Genomic DNA, 14,712 nt, shown 5'->3' on the forward strand with positions numbered 1-14,712 from the left:
TCCAGGCTTCCTGTTACCATCATTTTCAGTGGCTGCAGACGCAGGTAGCAGGGCTGACAGGCCACCAGCCATGCTCATTTGGTCCCTCGTGGGCGGGAATCCCTAGCCTGGGCACTGTACAGGCCCCGGTGGGAGCTTTGGGAGCCCTGCCAAAGGTATGCAAAGTCTTTATTCTTTTGGACGTGTGGTTTTCTGGAGAGAGGGTACACATCTTTCACCGGTTGCCCCAAAGGTTCCTTACCCAAAAAGGTTAACTCAGGCCTCTGCTCAAGTGTTTACTCTGACTGCAGCCCACCAAGGGCCCACGTGGTACAAGGACGATCCTCAGACTTGGCCTCTGACAAAAAGAGGCCCAGAATTCGACCTCAGAGTCCCCACCCCACTCAGACCCTGGCAGAGGGAACAGCAGGAGGTGTCTCTTCGTGCGGGGCTTGGAAAGCGCTGGCCTGGCCCCAGCACGCGCCGCCCACCTGCGCCCCCTGGCCCCACACAGCTTGGGGTGTCTGCCCCCGTCTTCCCGGAGAACCGGGCCCTTTGTCCTGTAGTAATTGACATTTACTTTCTCCACTGGGGCAAAAGCTTACAGCTCAGTTCTTCACACCACCGACGGCAGCAGTTTTTAAGCCCATTCACACGTTCCCTCCCGTGTCCTCACGAAGCCCCTGACTGTTCTAGCAGGTTCCCGCCAGCAGCCAGCGCTGCTTCGAGGCCAGGTGCTGTCACCCGCTGCCCAGGGCCCGGCGGGGCTGGCAGGCCTGTGTTCTTTCCCGGCTGTGCCTCACGATGCTTTGTTACTAAGAACTGAGGTTCCCAGTGGACGACCTGGTGCTTCTGTGACATTTGCTTAGGAACCACCTAGAAGTCTTGCGCTCTCATCTCCTTGATTGACCCATGTGTGCTTGGCAAACGTTCCGCCCCACAAGACGGGATCCGTTTTGACTGGAATATTGCCCCCGTGGGCCGAGTCTTCTCCTGGGTTCCTGTCAGAGTTTTAGAATAAATCATAGGCAGCTTTCCCCAGTCGATGTTCCGGATGCCTTAAAAAGGCCTCTTGCCTCTTGGTATGTGCCAGCCCTGCCCTCACACCAAGTCCACCCGCCCCTTTTGAAAGTAGAGAACTCATCCCTTTAAAATACCAACCACCTTAGCCTTACTTCCACCTGTAGGGTAGTTGTTGTAGTTAGGTTCTTTTCCTAACACTTAAACGGCACGGCTTAAGTTGTGATGTTCTATACACACAGGGTGACCACAGGTCCCAAGTGGCCCAGGACAGTCCCAGTTTATACCTGTCTCCGTGCACCCAGTCTGGACTGCACGTTACATGGTCACCCGTCTGTGAGGGGCTGCTGGAGGATGGCTGGTCCCAGAGGTCCCTGGGGGGTGGGGGGACGGACTCTGAACCACACCCCCATCCCAGATGGCTCTGAGGCGTCCGCGTTCGTTTTGCTCACCTGTGGCTGAGAAAGCACGAGGACGCAGCGACTGTGCTGACCCTGAGCCCTGGTGCCCCCAGGGGCACAGGGACCCGCCTGAGTCGGGCCCATCCCGACCGGGGGGCTCCTGCCAGCGTCAGGCAGACTCCCCCTGCGCTCCCGCAGCTGCCCCGGCCGTGGCCCCCTTTAGCGGTTTGCCGCACGGCCTCCCCTCCCGCCGCCCCCGCCGCTCCACCTGTAGCTGGGATCACGGCGGGGCTGGCCTGGAAGCCACCCCACTGTCTTGGCAGGAGTCCCAGCCTCCTGTTTGAATAAACTGCTTGGCCCTCAGCCTTCGACTTGATTCACCGGAGAGCTAAATTAACACGCTGTAAAACTGAACGGCTGCAATTATTTTCCCCTCTGGTCTGGGGAGAAAAAGAATGTCTTCATGTAGGACAGAAAAAGGGAAACCACGTTCGCAATCGGATCCCCAGGGGGAAGCTACCAGTGTGTCCAGAGAGAGCCAGGGGCCAGCCCCGGGGCTGTCACCTGCCCTGGTGGGAGGGGGGGGGCAGGGCAGCCCCTCCTCCCACTGCCCCCACTGAGCACCTGGCCTGGCTGCTCTGGGACCCTCCAGCCTCAGCTGGGACCCGCGGGTCCAGCTCCCTTCCTCACGCCCTCCGTGCCCTCCCACTTCAGGAACTGCTACAGGAACGAACAAAAAGACACCGGATTCTTCTGTAGGGAAAGTTGCCTGCTCACCTCTTGCCTTCACCACCTGTCATAAGCCAGGAGCCTGAGGGTCAGTATCCCCTGGATTATTACAGGAGTTTAACTCAATTAAGCCCATCTTTGGTTAGTACAGTTTAAAATGAAATCCTACTTTTACAAAATGAAATGGACAAAGATTTGAGCGGCAATGAGGGAGTCGTCTTTTTTAATGAAGTATAGCTGACTTACAATGCTGTGTTAGTTTCTGAAGCACAGCGATTCAGTTATACATACACACATATATATACATTCTTTTTCATATTCTTTTCCATTATGGTTTATTACAGGATATTTCATGAATACAGTTCCTATCCTATACAGTAGGACCTTGTTATCTACTTTATATAGAGTCTTTAGTAACTGTTAATCCCAAACTCCTAATTTATCCCTCCCCACCCCCTTTCCCCTTTGGTAACCAGAAGTTTGTTTTCTAGTCTGAGTCGTCTTTTAATTTTGTGTGTCCTAAGTTACAAAGGAACACGAACAATCTCTGCCATGCTTTCTTTTCTGTTGTAACTCAAAAAGAAATATTTTGTAAAATTTAAGATAAAATATCAAATTGTTTATCCCAAATTATCTTGGTTCCAATCTGTCTCACAAAGGACGATGTTCCTGCAGTGACAACTAGATGCCTCCAGACGTCTGACCCAAGCTGGTCTCCTGTTTTTAAGAGGCCTGGCATAGGAAACTCCCTTGGAACTCTCCTCTGGCTAAACTAAGATCTATCCTGTTATGTGAAAACTGGAACCAAAGCATTGGATGTGGACGTTTTTGCCTGGGGCTGTGTTTCCGTAACAGGGGAGAGGCCGATTCTGGCCTGGGGTGGGTGACGACGAACCCAAACTTGAACCCAGACTTGCTTTAATCCTGGGACCGGTCGGCTCCAAATACCTCTCCCCCCCACCCCCCACCGCCGCTCAGCACCAGCTCCTGGCAGCAGCGAAAGCAGCTGTTTGCAGCCAGCTGAGTGGCCGAAGGGGCCACTTCCTCCGGGAGCAAAGCCTGGGGTGAGGCCGGGCCGCTTGGTACCTCCTTCGGGGTCTTGGCTTGGACATTAACTCCAAACCAAAACGAGGGCTGCAGTCATGGAGAAAGACTGTTCTGAGGGAGGAGTTAAACATGGGTCGTAAATCAGAAGAAAGTAAAGAAGCTTGCAAGGACCTGAGAAGCCCGAAGCTGTGAGAGCTGCGGGCAGGGAGGCCCGACGTTTACAAGGTCACGGGCCTGCCCACTGCGATGCTGAAGGCCACAGAGCTACCCTGGGCCCCCAGTAAAACCCAAGACCGAGCACTGACGCCTGCGGTTGAAGTGTCAAAGGCTCACATCGGGGTGAACAACAAGGCCACCTGATCCGCAGCTGGGAGAGGCCAGTTCTTGAAATAGCCGCAAGGCCCACGATGGGCAGCTGCGAGGCTTCGCCCAGAGCCTGGGAAGGATGGGGGGCGTCAGGAGTGGGGTGGGGCAGAGGGCCTGGGAAGGGCAGGGAAAGCAGCCTGACGGCCCAGCAGTTTCTCACCGGAGCCCCCAGACACCCAGGGCAGGACCCCAGTCCACACTCCGCCTTCACAGGCGGCTGGAGGGAGGAGAACCACTGCACCAGGCCAAGAGTTTGCAAAGAAACTCTGCACCTTATTTTGTTCACAGACTGCCCGCACACGAAGGGTTCAGCTGCGGAAACACCTGTCCATCCTTGCTCCGGGAGGAGGGGGAGAACCAGCGAGATCGCTGCGGCAGGAGCAGCGGCGATGCCAAAAATGTAAAATCTCCTAATTAATCCGTCTGCTTGTTCAGTGAGCCAAGTGAAAAACAGCAGATGCATCAATCAGAATTTGAGGGAAACCAAATTAACTCCATCAGCAAAAAAGTGAACGTCTTGCTTCAAACTTCAGAAGGACCAGCACAGCCAGAACGCTGTGCACTCACAGCCGCCAATCGCGAGGTGCCTCCTTCCCCGCTTGGCCTGGCTGTGCAACCCATCCTCCCCAACCCCTGCCGCTCACGCCACCCAAGCCGCTCCTGGTCACATCACTTTCTAAGCACTGGATCCAGGAGGCGTTTTCAGGTTGGATCTTCAGTCCTGATGAGCAGCAGGCGGTGTCACCTTTCAACTTTCTGCAGCCTCAAGTTTTTCGGGAATGAAGTGCGTGTAATTCAAGAAAACGGGGAGCCCTCCCGGCCCGTCCTCAGATCCCTGTACAGGCCCTTTATCTCCCACCTGCCTTCTAAACCTCAGGGTCCCCAAGGGCCAGCCTCCAGCACACCCTCCTCGCGGCTATTGCCTGTACCGCCTGCACTGGCCTGATGGGGACCAGCCTCCCCGTGCCTGAGCCAACCATCATCCCCTCTGCTGAGGAAGCCTGGGCCTCCCTCACGTCCAGTACCACAGCAAGGCTGGGAAGTCTGCCCCTCTGGGTCCCCTCCCTGGGAAGCAGAGGTTAGAAGCCCTCCCACAGAACGAGAAGCAAGACAACGCATCTCCAGCCCAAAGCCAGCGATGGAGTCTGTTCATTCCTTGCCCCTAAAAGCCTTAGCTTGGTCGAAACACCACTGCAGTTTCCGGATCCTACTTGGGGGTCACTTCCCCCACGGGACCCAAACGTGCCTTTCTTTCCCACCCTCCATTTGATCTCATCTGAACCTTCAAACCAGTTCAGTTCAGTTTGTCTGTTCCCCAGTTCTGCCTCTGTGCCCAAAGCAGCCAGAGGTCTGGGGGTCAGAGTGGCCACAGCTGCAAGGATGTCACAGCACCACCCGGGCTCTGCCCCTGAGGACAGACTCACCAAGCCTGAACTGTGACCAAAGGCAGCTCACAGTTCACTGAAGTCTTTACTGAATTTACGGGACTGTAAACATTCAGTGATGGGTATGAAAGAGACATTTCCTTTGTTGCCAATACCAAGGTGAGGCGTTGGGACTGTAAGTGGAACAACAGTTGGCGTGAATTCTTAACAAGGTAAAATTATCTGAAAAAATCTAACGGCTTCCCAATGTTTACAAAAGTTCACAACTATTTCATTTGGAAAGGCCTAGTGTGATGTATACCAAAAGTGGTTTTCATCAGTGTGTGTTTTGTTTCCAGTAAGTGAAGTTTAAGATTAATGGTATGTGTCTCCCGTTGCGGAGCACAGGCTCCGGACGCACAGGCTCAGCGGCCATGGCTCACGGGCCCAGCCGCTCGGCGGCATGTGGGATCTTCCCAGACCGGGGCACGAACCCGTGTCCCCTGCATCGGCAGGCGGACTCTCAACCACTGCGCCACCCGGGAAGCCCCATCCCCTACTTTTAAAAGCAAAGCTACATTCCGTTGTGAGGCACCTTTTGCCTACAATGCCAGGGCCTCTGCTGTCTTGGGGAGTGTCCAGGGGCAGTGGTCATTCTGTCCTCTGCTTGGTTGATGGAGTGCTTAAGAAAGCCACCTGGCGACCTGCGTTCTCAGCCCTCCCGCCCGGCACCTGCTCTTGACCCTACGACCCAGCACACTCCCACGGCACTTCTGCAAAGAAGTCCAGACGGGAACCAGCCCATGGCATCCCGAGTCACATGCAGAGCACCCCTGCCCGAGGGTCTGTGCTGGGCAACGAGCAGTAGCTGCTCAGAAACGTCTCAGAGCAAAACCCAACAGGGAAGCAGGACGCAGCAGCCCAGGCGCATTTCATGCGGTGGGGGGACGAGGCTGCCCAGCACGTCGGGCAAGTTCCAACAGCGGCTTAAGCATGTGGAGCCACACCAAGACACAGGCACAAGCCAAGAGCCCAGACAAGTGTCACGTGCTTAAGAACTGAAAAGGTGCACCGCCGGCTAACGTTTTGTGGAGGGCTGGGAGAGTGAAGACTGAGGCGGCGGCTAACAGTGACGAGGCACTGGCCCTCTGGAGGAAGGCGGGTCCTCAGCCCTGTGGGAGACAAGACTCTGCAGAATCAGATAATCATTTTCTATTCGTGTATCAAAAAGGAAGTCTTCCCAGGAACCTAAAATGCGCTCCTTAGTAAAGTTAAAAGCCTAAACCAGTTTTCCTTGTTTATTCAACTCTTAATTAAGAGGACCCAGTTACACAGATGAGGTATATTCTGGTTCAATTAAGTCTGAACCTTTGCAAGGCCCACAGGTGATCCTGATGCACACTGAGAGCCGGGAACCACTCGGGTTTCTCTTTTATTTAAATGCCTCTGGTTAAAGCTAACTGTGTAAAACAAGAATTTACTCTTTACCAAGTATGAATACAGCTTTACTGATGTGCTCTGATTCTCATCTGGAACTTACCTTCCTTTCATCTTCACTGCGGTTATTTCCTTCCTCTTTCCGCTGCGGCAGTTTGCAGGGCTCTCTCTGTCTCACCTCATGATGTCTAAGAGTCGGACACAAGGCGGTGTGCTCGGCCGCTGCGCAGCGTCTACTCCCGAGCGAGCTTAAACAACCTCAAGATGGAACCACCCTGCTGCCGAAGCACAAAGCGCCCAGAGGCTCCTGGAGCGAATCGTCGCGAGGCACCAACGGCCTCAGGAGCGTCATCTTCTCCAAACAAGAACGGATGTCACCAAGCTGGTGATACAGGTCCTTCCTGACCTCACTGCCCTCACAAGAACAACGAACAACTGTTCACGGACAACACACCCCTCAGAAAATCCTAGACTACGGGCGTGAGGCTGAAGCACCGCCGGCACCACAGAGACCATGACGCACCTCACCTGGCAGAGTCAGAGGAGCCGCCCCAGGCCCGCCCAACACCACCCAGCAGGGCCCCTGAGCCCACCGCTCCTCCGGCGGGCATCTAGCGCCCTCGCCCCAGCACTGTGGGCTGCTTCACGGGAGCCCCTACTGCACCCACCCCGCCGCATCACCGGAGGAGCTGCGGGGCTCGACCCCTGGGCATCTGTGGTGGAGAAGACCGTGGGGCTTCCGACAACCGGCACTCGGCCGACCGAGCTCCTACCTGCTAAGCCCAGGCGGCGGTCCCTGCCAGCGGCTCTGCCCGGCTGCGGCAGCACGTCCGACCAGGTAGCCCGACAGGGCGCAGGGTGTGGGCCTGGGGGCCCGGAGCCGGCTGTTGCCCCCGCACGGGCGGCAGTTTACTCGGAGCCCCGCCCACCGGAGAGGCAGCTGGGACGCAGGCACGAGGGCGCCGAACGGCAGCTCTCTCACAGCCCCGCCCACCGCTGAGTGGAGCTCTGCGGGCCCCCTGCCCAGGAAGGCGGCCGCAACGCCGGCAGAGCCGCACCGCCCACCCCTGCTGGAGCCCTGGAGCCGAGTCCAGCAGGGGCAGAGCTCTGACGAGCAGATCCAGCGGCCCCGTTCAGCCAGGAAACTTGAGACACCGGTCGGCGTGAGTCGAGACCACGAAGCGCCTTACCTGTCTTGGAGCGAGTTCTCCCACTCCACCTGGGCAGGGGAACTAATTTGTAGCCCCACCCACTGCTGAATACAGCTGCCCGCCCTCTCACCCAGGAAGCCTGACCAGAGCACACAGCAAGCTGTGTAGCCCATCCGAGAGCCGTGCTTACAGTGGCACTTAAACAGTGCACAGCCTGTGCTTCCCTGTCTGCAGAGCAACACCGGCGGCCCTGTCTGACCAGGGAATTCAGCGCATAGTTTAGCCTAATTAGGGCCCCGAAACAATGCTGCCCCGCCAGGGAGGGAAGCTAACTCAGAGCCCTGCTGAATACTGGGTAGAGTACCCCGTCCCGACAGTCTGATGAGCCCGACCAGAGACCCCAGGCAACAGCAAAGCCCGTCCTACAGCCTTACTAGGGCAGGGAAACCAGCCAGCTTTCCTATCCAAGTTCTCTCAGCAGCACCACCACCCCTGCCCCCCACCCCAGGGTTCTGGGCAGTGGCCTTGCCCCAAAGTAGACCCTGATATAGCAGCCCCACCCCACCCCAGCCCACAAACATTACCAGCAGACACATCCAGAAACCCCAACAGGGCTGACTGGTGATAAACTGTCTCTGCCAAAATGAACCTGTAAAATCTGGAAGAGGAGCCCACTTACTCAAATGCTCAGATACCAACATAAGGAATCAAGGATCACAAAAATTCAGGTAAGCATGACACCACCAAAGTGACTAGTAACTGATGCTAAAGAAATGGAGATCTATGAACTATCAGACAAAGAATTCAGAATAATCCTCTTGAACTTTAGTGAACTACAAGGACACACAGCTAAACGAAATTAGGAAAACAATATGTGAACAAAATGAGAAGTTGAACAAAGAAACAGAAACCATTAAAAGCAAACAGAAATCCTAGAGCTGAAAAATACAATGACTGAACTGAAGCATTCAACAGAGAGCTTCAAAATCAGACGACCATGCAGGAGAAACAATCAATGACCTAGAAGACAGGACATTTGAAATTACCCAGTCAGAGGAGCAAAAGGAAAAAAAAAGAAAAAGTGAAGAAAGCCTTATGGGGCACAATCAAAAGAACCAATATCTGCATTATGGGAATTTCAGGAGAAGAGAAAGGGGAAGGGACAGAAAGTACGTTCAAAGCAATAATGTGGAAAAGCTTCCCAAACTTGGGGAGAGAAATGAACAGATCCATGAGGCCCAGTAGACCCCAAACAGGTTGAGCCTAAATAGGGCTACACTGAAACACATTAAAAATATCAAAAGTCAAAGACAAATAATTTTGAAAGCAACAAGAGACAAGAGAGAAGTTACATACAAGGGAAACCCCATAAGACTATCAGCAGATTTCTCAAAAGAAACTTCAGGCCAGGAGAGATGGGATGATACATTCAAAGTATCGAAAGTAAAAAACTGTCAACCAAGAAGCCTGTATCAGGCAAAACTGTCCTTCAGAAATGAAGGAGGGATAAAGATTTTCCTGAACAAGCAGAAGCTGAGGGAGCTCATCACCAGGAGACCTGCTTTACAAGAAATCCTAAAGGGAGTTGAGTGGAAGTAAAAGGATGCTAATTAACATTATACAATATAAGAAGGTACCATAAAATTCAATGATAATGGTAAATATACATTCAAAATTAGATTCTGTAATATGGTAATGGTGGTGCATAATTCACTTACAACTCTAAAAGTTAAAAAACAGACAGTAAAAAGAATCATAACTATAAAAATCTGTTATTGGATACACAATATGAAAAATATGTAAACTGTAATATCAGTAACATAAAATGTGAGGGGAAGAGAAGTAAAAGTGTGAAGCTTAGGACAGCTATCTAAGTTAAGTTGTTGTCATTTTAAAATAGGGTGTGTTATAATTTTAAGATATTTTATGTAAGACTCATGTAACCACATGGGAAAAATCTGTAGTAATTACACAAAAAGAACATGATAGAGGAGTCAAAGCATACTGGTACCCAAAGACATCAAAACACAGAAAGACCGCAGGATAAGGAACAAGGAACAATGGGTCTATAAAACAGCCAGAAAACAATGAACAAAATGGCAACAGCAAGTCCATACTTGTCAATAATTGCTTTAAACAAAAATAGATTAAATTCTCCAATAAAAATAAAAAGAATGACGGAATGGATAAAAACACAAGATCCAACAACATGCTGCTGCCTACAAGAGACTCGCTTTAGCCTTTAAGACAATTAACTGAGAGTGAAGTGATAGAAAAAGACATCTCAAGCAAAACTAACCAAAAAGAAGCAGGGAGAGGTAGCTATACCTACATATATCAGACAAAATAGACTGTAAACTAAAAATGATAAAAAGAGACAAAGAAGGTCATTATATAATGATAAAGGGGTCAAACCATCAAGAAGATATAACAACAAACTGAAAAAGACAACCTATAGAATGGGAAAAAATATTTGCAAATCATGTATCTGATAAGGGATTAATATCCAAAATACATAAAGAACTCAGACAACTCAACAGAAAAAACCAAAAATAAACCAAATAATCCAATTTTTAAATGGGCAAAGGACCTCAACAGACATTTTCCAAAGAAGACATACAGATGGCCAACAGATACATGAAAAGTCCCTTGAAAAGTTCCTCAACATCACTAATCATCAGGGAAATGCATATCAAAACCACAATGAGATGTCACCTCATGCCTGTTAGAATGGCTATTATCAAACTACCATCTGATCCAGCAACCTCACTTCTGGGAACATATCCAAAGGAAACAAAACCACTTATGTTGAAGAGATATCTATACCCCTATATGTTCATAGCAGCATTACTCACAATAGCCAAGATATGGAAATAACCTAAATGTCCACTGATGGATGAAGTTGTGGTATATGAGTCTGTATGTATTTGTGTGTGTATATATATGTGTCTATACACACACATATACATACATACATATGATGTGTGATGGAATATTATTCAGCCATAAAAAAGGAAGGAAACCCTGCTATTGTGACAACATGGATGGACCTTGAAGGCACTGTGCTAAGTGAATTAAGTCAAACAGAGAAAGACAAATACTGTATGATCTCATATGTAGAATCTTATTAAAAGAACAAAATTTAACTCAGAAAAGAGGTGGGGGTTGAGGGAGAGGGAACTGGACAAAGGTGGTCAAACAGTTCAGATTTCCAGTTATAAGATAAATAAGTACTAGGACTGTAAAAGTACAACACGATTACTGTTGTGAAGTCTGCTGTACATGATATACAGGAAAGTGGTTAAAGAGAGTAAATTCTAAGAGTTCTCATCACAAGGAAAACACTTTTTTTGTCATTCTCTTTTTTTAGTATCTGTATGAGATGATGGATGTTTAACTACACTTATTGTGGTAATCATTTCACAATATATATAAGTCAAATTATTATGCTGTCCACCTTAAACTTATACTGTGCTGTATGTCAAGTATATCTTAATAAAACTGGAAAAAAAGGCAGAGTTATAAACATTATTAAATTTTATTAACAAAAACTTTGTACATTTTAATACATGTGGAATTTTACATCTAAGTAAAATAACAACACATTCAAAATTTACCATTTATACAAATTGTTACAGAATAACAACCAGTGGGTTAAATAAGTAAAATAAACCACACCGATTTTTTTAAATTATCTACAAAAGATTTGACTTTCTTTAAAATTCCCCTGAACATATAAAAATAAATTAATTTTACTTTTCAATTAAATCTACCAATTAGAAATATTACAAATCAAAATATCAATGTTATCTTATGAATTTTTCACAATACAAAACAGATTCACAAAACCTTATTTACAGAAATGAGGTAAGAACTGTGCAATGTTTATTAACCAAGAGACATATTGCAGAATTAACATGTTCTTCCAGCTAAGTACACAGTGGAGGTCTAATTACAGCTGGGTCTTTTCCACTAATAATTCACACATTTAAGAATAGTTCAATGATTACATCCCCAATTGTTTAATTTATACTCTGCTATACTGTCATACCAGGAGTGGGGATACCCAACATGGAAGGGCTGTAATACAGATTTCACCTGTTTCAGGAACTGCAGTGGTGGGTTTTTTGTATTGTTTTGTTTGTTTCAAATCATTGTCAATAATGGGAAGTTGTCTAACTTACGAAAAAAAGAAAATTCTTACCAAATCCACTCATTTTTCTTGTGACTCATTAGTGGATAAATACCCAGGTAATAGTTTTGCCTGAGCTAGCTACAGTGGCATAGAAAGTTCTTAATAAAGGCAGAACCATGGGGAAGGCTGCTGGTGCAACGCCGACTGTCCCTACTACTCCCAAGGACTGAGAGCGCAGGCTCAGCTGTCCAGAGCCACTTCAGCACAAGGCAGGTCCTAACAGGCACTTGATTCAGGCCAAACCCTACCAGCAGTTTCAGAGTGGCCCCTCTTTCACTTTGAATTGAGGTGGTTCCCTCAGCAGCCTTAGAAATCACTGAACTCAAGCTTTCTTTAAAATATGAGTAGGTCTTAACACTAAAGAAAAAGCATTTAGCAAAAGAAAATTACCTTTAGCAGAAGCAGACATTTACCATCCTAACTTGATTACCAAAATTGGCCAAATCCCATTAGAAAGGAAATTTTCATAATAAAGATTGCCAAGTCCAAGTGGATGACCTATTTATTTGTAATATTTAACCAATAAAACTCCAATAGAAGAAATTAGACAGTTCCTTGAAATTTGTTTTGACTCACAGAGCAAGCATACTGTAACCCAAACAAAAGATCATATTTCACGTTCCAACTTTTACATTAAAATCAAATGGTTTAAAAATGGAACAAGTCTTCAGTTTTGCTATTCATCTCGCCAATTTATAACAAAATTAGTTGTACACCAACTATATTAAATTCCTCTTAGGCTGATAAACTCATTGCATGTAAATTACTTCAATGACAAAAGTTAGCTATTAAATTTTCTTTCAAAATTCAAAAAATGTGGGTGAGGGGTGGGGGATATGGGAATTCCATTTCAGTGCAACAAAGCAACAAGAAAATCAATCAAAGCCTTACAAGAATGCTCTTGGGGCAATTAATCCTTTGTCGTGCAGCTGGTTTCTTGTTGCATTTCTTCATAGGTGTAGTAAGGGGACTGCAACAGCAGCCAGATGAAGTGCTAGAATAGCAGGATAGTCCATTTCTAGATGTTTCTCAAGTGTCAACTTTTTTCTTGAGCAACAGGCCCAGTTTTATCACTAAGTCTCTGCAGTTAAAACAAACAAAATAAGATGCATTAGCTAAATGAATTTTTGGCCCCCACTTAAGATAATATCCTCTTACTTGAAATTTTAACTGAGATAAAAGGTCATATATACAGTTATTCCTTTTTTTCTAAAAGTCAGCATGGCTACTTTTCAGCATAATATAAAGACATGAATTTACTGCTAAACATTCAGTTGCTTTATATTAAATTCAGCAGTATACAAAGACAGAAGTGCCCCTCTGAGGGAGGATTCATAAGGAATGAATGTAGAAACCATCCCCCCAGACTGACTGTTCCACAGAAGCAGTAACACAGTAGTGTGGAAAATCAACTAACAAAGTCATGGGTTCTGATCCCACATGTGCTATGTGTCCTTTGAGCTTTAACCTCTTTGAATCTCCCTATTTAAAAAATGGGGTTACAGCCTATTAATATTTTAAAGATTGGAACCACGTATACTATTGTATCTAACAAAGATGCCTGCCACATAGCAGGATACTCATAAATATTATTTCCCAGCCTTGCTTTTTTACATTAATATTGTTTATTTTATAGTGTTTACTATTGTGATTTTCCATTAAAAATACATTTCATACTGTATAATTTTTTTTAACACAAGAAAAAACTTAGGAAAAAACGGTTAAAAAAAATTCTAAATTAATACAGAATCAATGAAATTTTCCATGTCTGCAAAACTAGGTTTGTGATAATGACAGCATTCACAGTCAGGAAGTCAGAGGAACAGTGGGGCAAACAAAAAGCATTGAAGAGTTAATGAAAACCAATAATTCTATATTTTGAGCCAATTCTTGTTACTAAATACAAACTAAAGTTTCTGAAAACTAAAAGCACAGTAAAGAGCAAACTTTCAAAGTAATGGGAAAGAGCAAACATTGTGACTTTTAACACCATTTTTTGCCAAGTCTCCCACCTCATTCTTTCCCTTCTTCCTTTTCCTGATGTCCAGTCTCCATTCTATATCCCAATATCCTTCCTCTAACAGGGTTCTGCCCTGAACTGGAATTTAGGGGAAACATTTATACTCCAGTAAAGTAGACCTGATTGAAGGGGAGAATTAATAGAAAGAAACAGCCTTAAAATGTGTGCTACTATATGTATAGTATACTGTTCCTGCACCCATTTTTATTTATCTTAACTTGTACATTGAAAGGGTAAGATGCTATCACTTACATGAGATTAATAAAGAATTTAAATTTCATTACAAATGTGATTATGATTTACTTTCTATCAGGTAGAATAACTGGATTGCCCTAAAGTTTATATATTAATTTTATTATAAATATAATTCAATTTTAGCATGTCTGAGCAAAATAATAAAAATATTCCTAAATAATCTAGACTATTTCTATAATTAAACAAATTAGTTAAACAAAGATTCTCAAAACACCAACTACTATCTTCTGATTGGACTGTCCAATTCCACTTGCCATATCACACTAAAACACATTTTCATTTTGAAAAATTGCTGAGTTATAAAAGTCTTCCAACCTTACATGCAAATTCAAACTGACAGAGGATATATAAATTGGCTTAGGTCCTTTGTGTTTACAATATCCAGGTGCTGAAACAACTGGTTTTAAGAAGAAATTATCAGGGGGATAATATATTTTAAGGGGGGTGGGGAGGAAGAGAGGGGCTGGACAGTCATCTCTGATTAATCAATAAAATTCGTTTTGATATTTCACTAGCTGTAACAAAGCACAGACACTTACTGTTACCTTCTGACTTGCATTATCGCCATGGATGGTGAGGAACGGGTTGGTGGTGGCTGGATGAAGCGGAGGCGCCTGCGTGCCTGCGAGCAGGTTGTTGATGGGCATCTGCGTGGGTGCCGGGATCTGCAGCTGCTGGAGATCAGGCTGGTGGTGCTGCTGCACCAGCTGATACAGAAGGGCCTGGTGCTGCTCCTTAGGTAAGAACA

The 14,712-nt window shown here is 46.7% G+C and overlaps 1 protein-coding gene across 13 annotated transcripts in view; it reads right to left on the reverse strand.

Annotated features, from left to right (window-relative positions):
• Window positions 1-6,446: 6,446 nt before the first annotated feature.
• Window positions 6,447-14,712, reverse strand: part of MLLT10 (MLLT10 histone lysine methyltransferase DOT1L cofactor) — a 253,478-nt gene continuing 245,212 nt past the window's right edge. For 10 of the 13 annotated variants that reach the window (XM_022580469.3, XM_022580474.3, XM_022580477.3 and 7 more), the window contains 2 exons: window positions 14,504-14,698; window positions 6,447-12,770 (listed from right to left, as the gene is read on the reverse strand). In XM_022580469.3, the coding sequence (XP_022436177.1) occupies window positions 12,726-12,770; window positions 14,504-14,698 (240 nt within the window). In that variant the 3' untranslated portion in view covers window positions 6,447-12,725. Of the gene's footprint in view, window positions 12,771-13,701; window positions 13,829-14,503; window positions 14,699-14,712 lie in introns of all 13 variants that reach the window. The other 3 variants (XR_002645563.3, XR_002645562.3, XM_022580470.3) reach the window with 3 other exon arrangements.

This window comes from Delphinapterus leucas, chromosome 2, assembly GCF_059928025.1.
Source record: "Delphinapterus leucas isolate spDelLeu-1000000601 "Yukka" chromosome 2, BTC_Dleu_Yukka2, whole genome shotgun sequence".
Taxonomy (NCBI): Eukaryota; Metazoa; Chordata; class Mammalia; order Artiodactyla; family Monodontidae; genus Delphinapterus; species Delphinapterus leucas.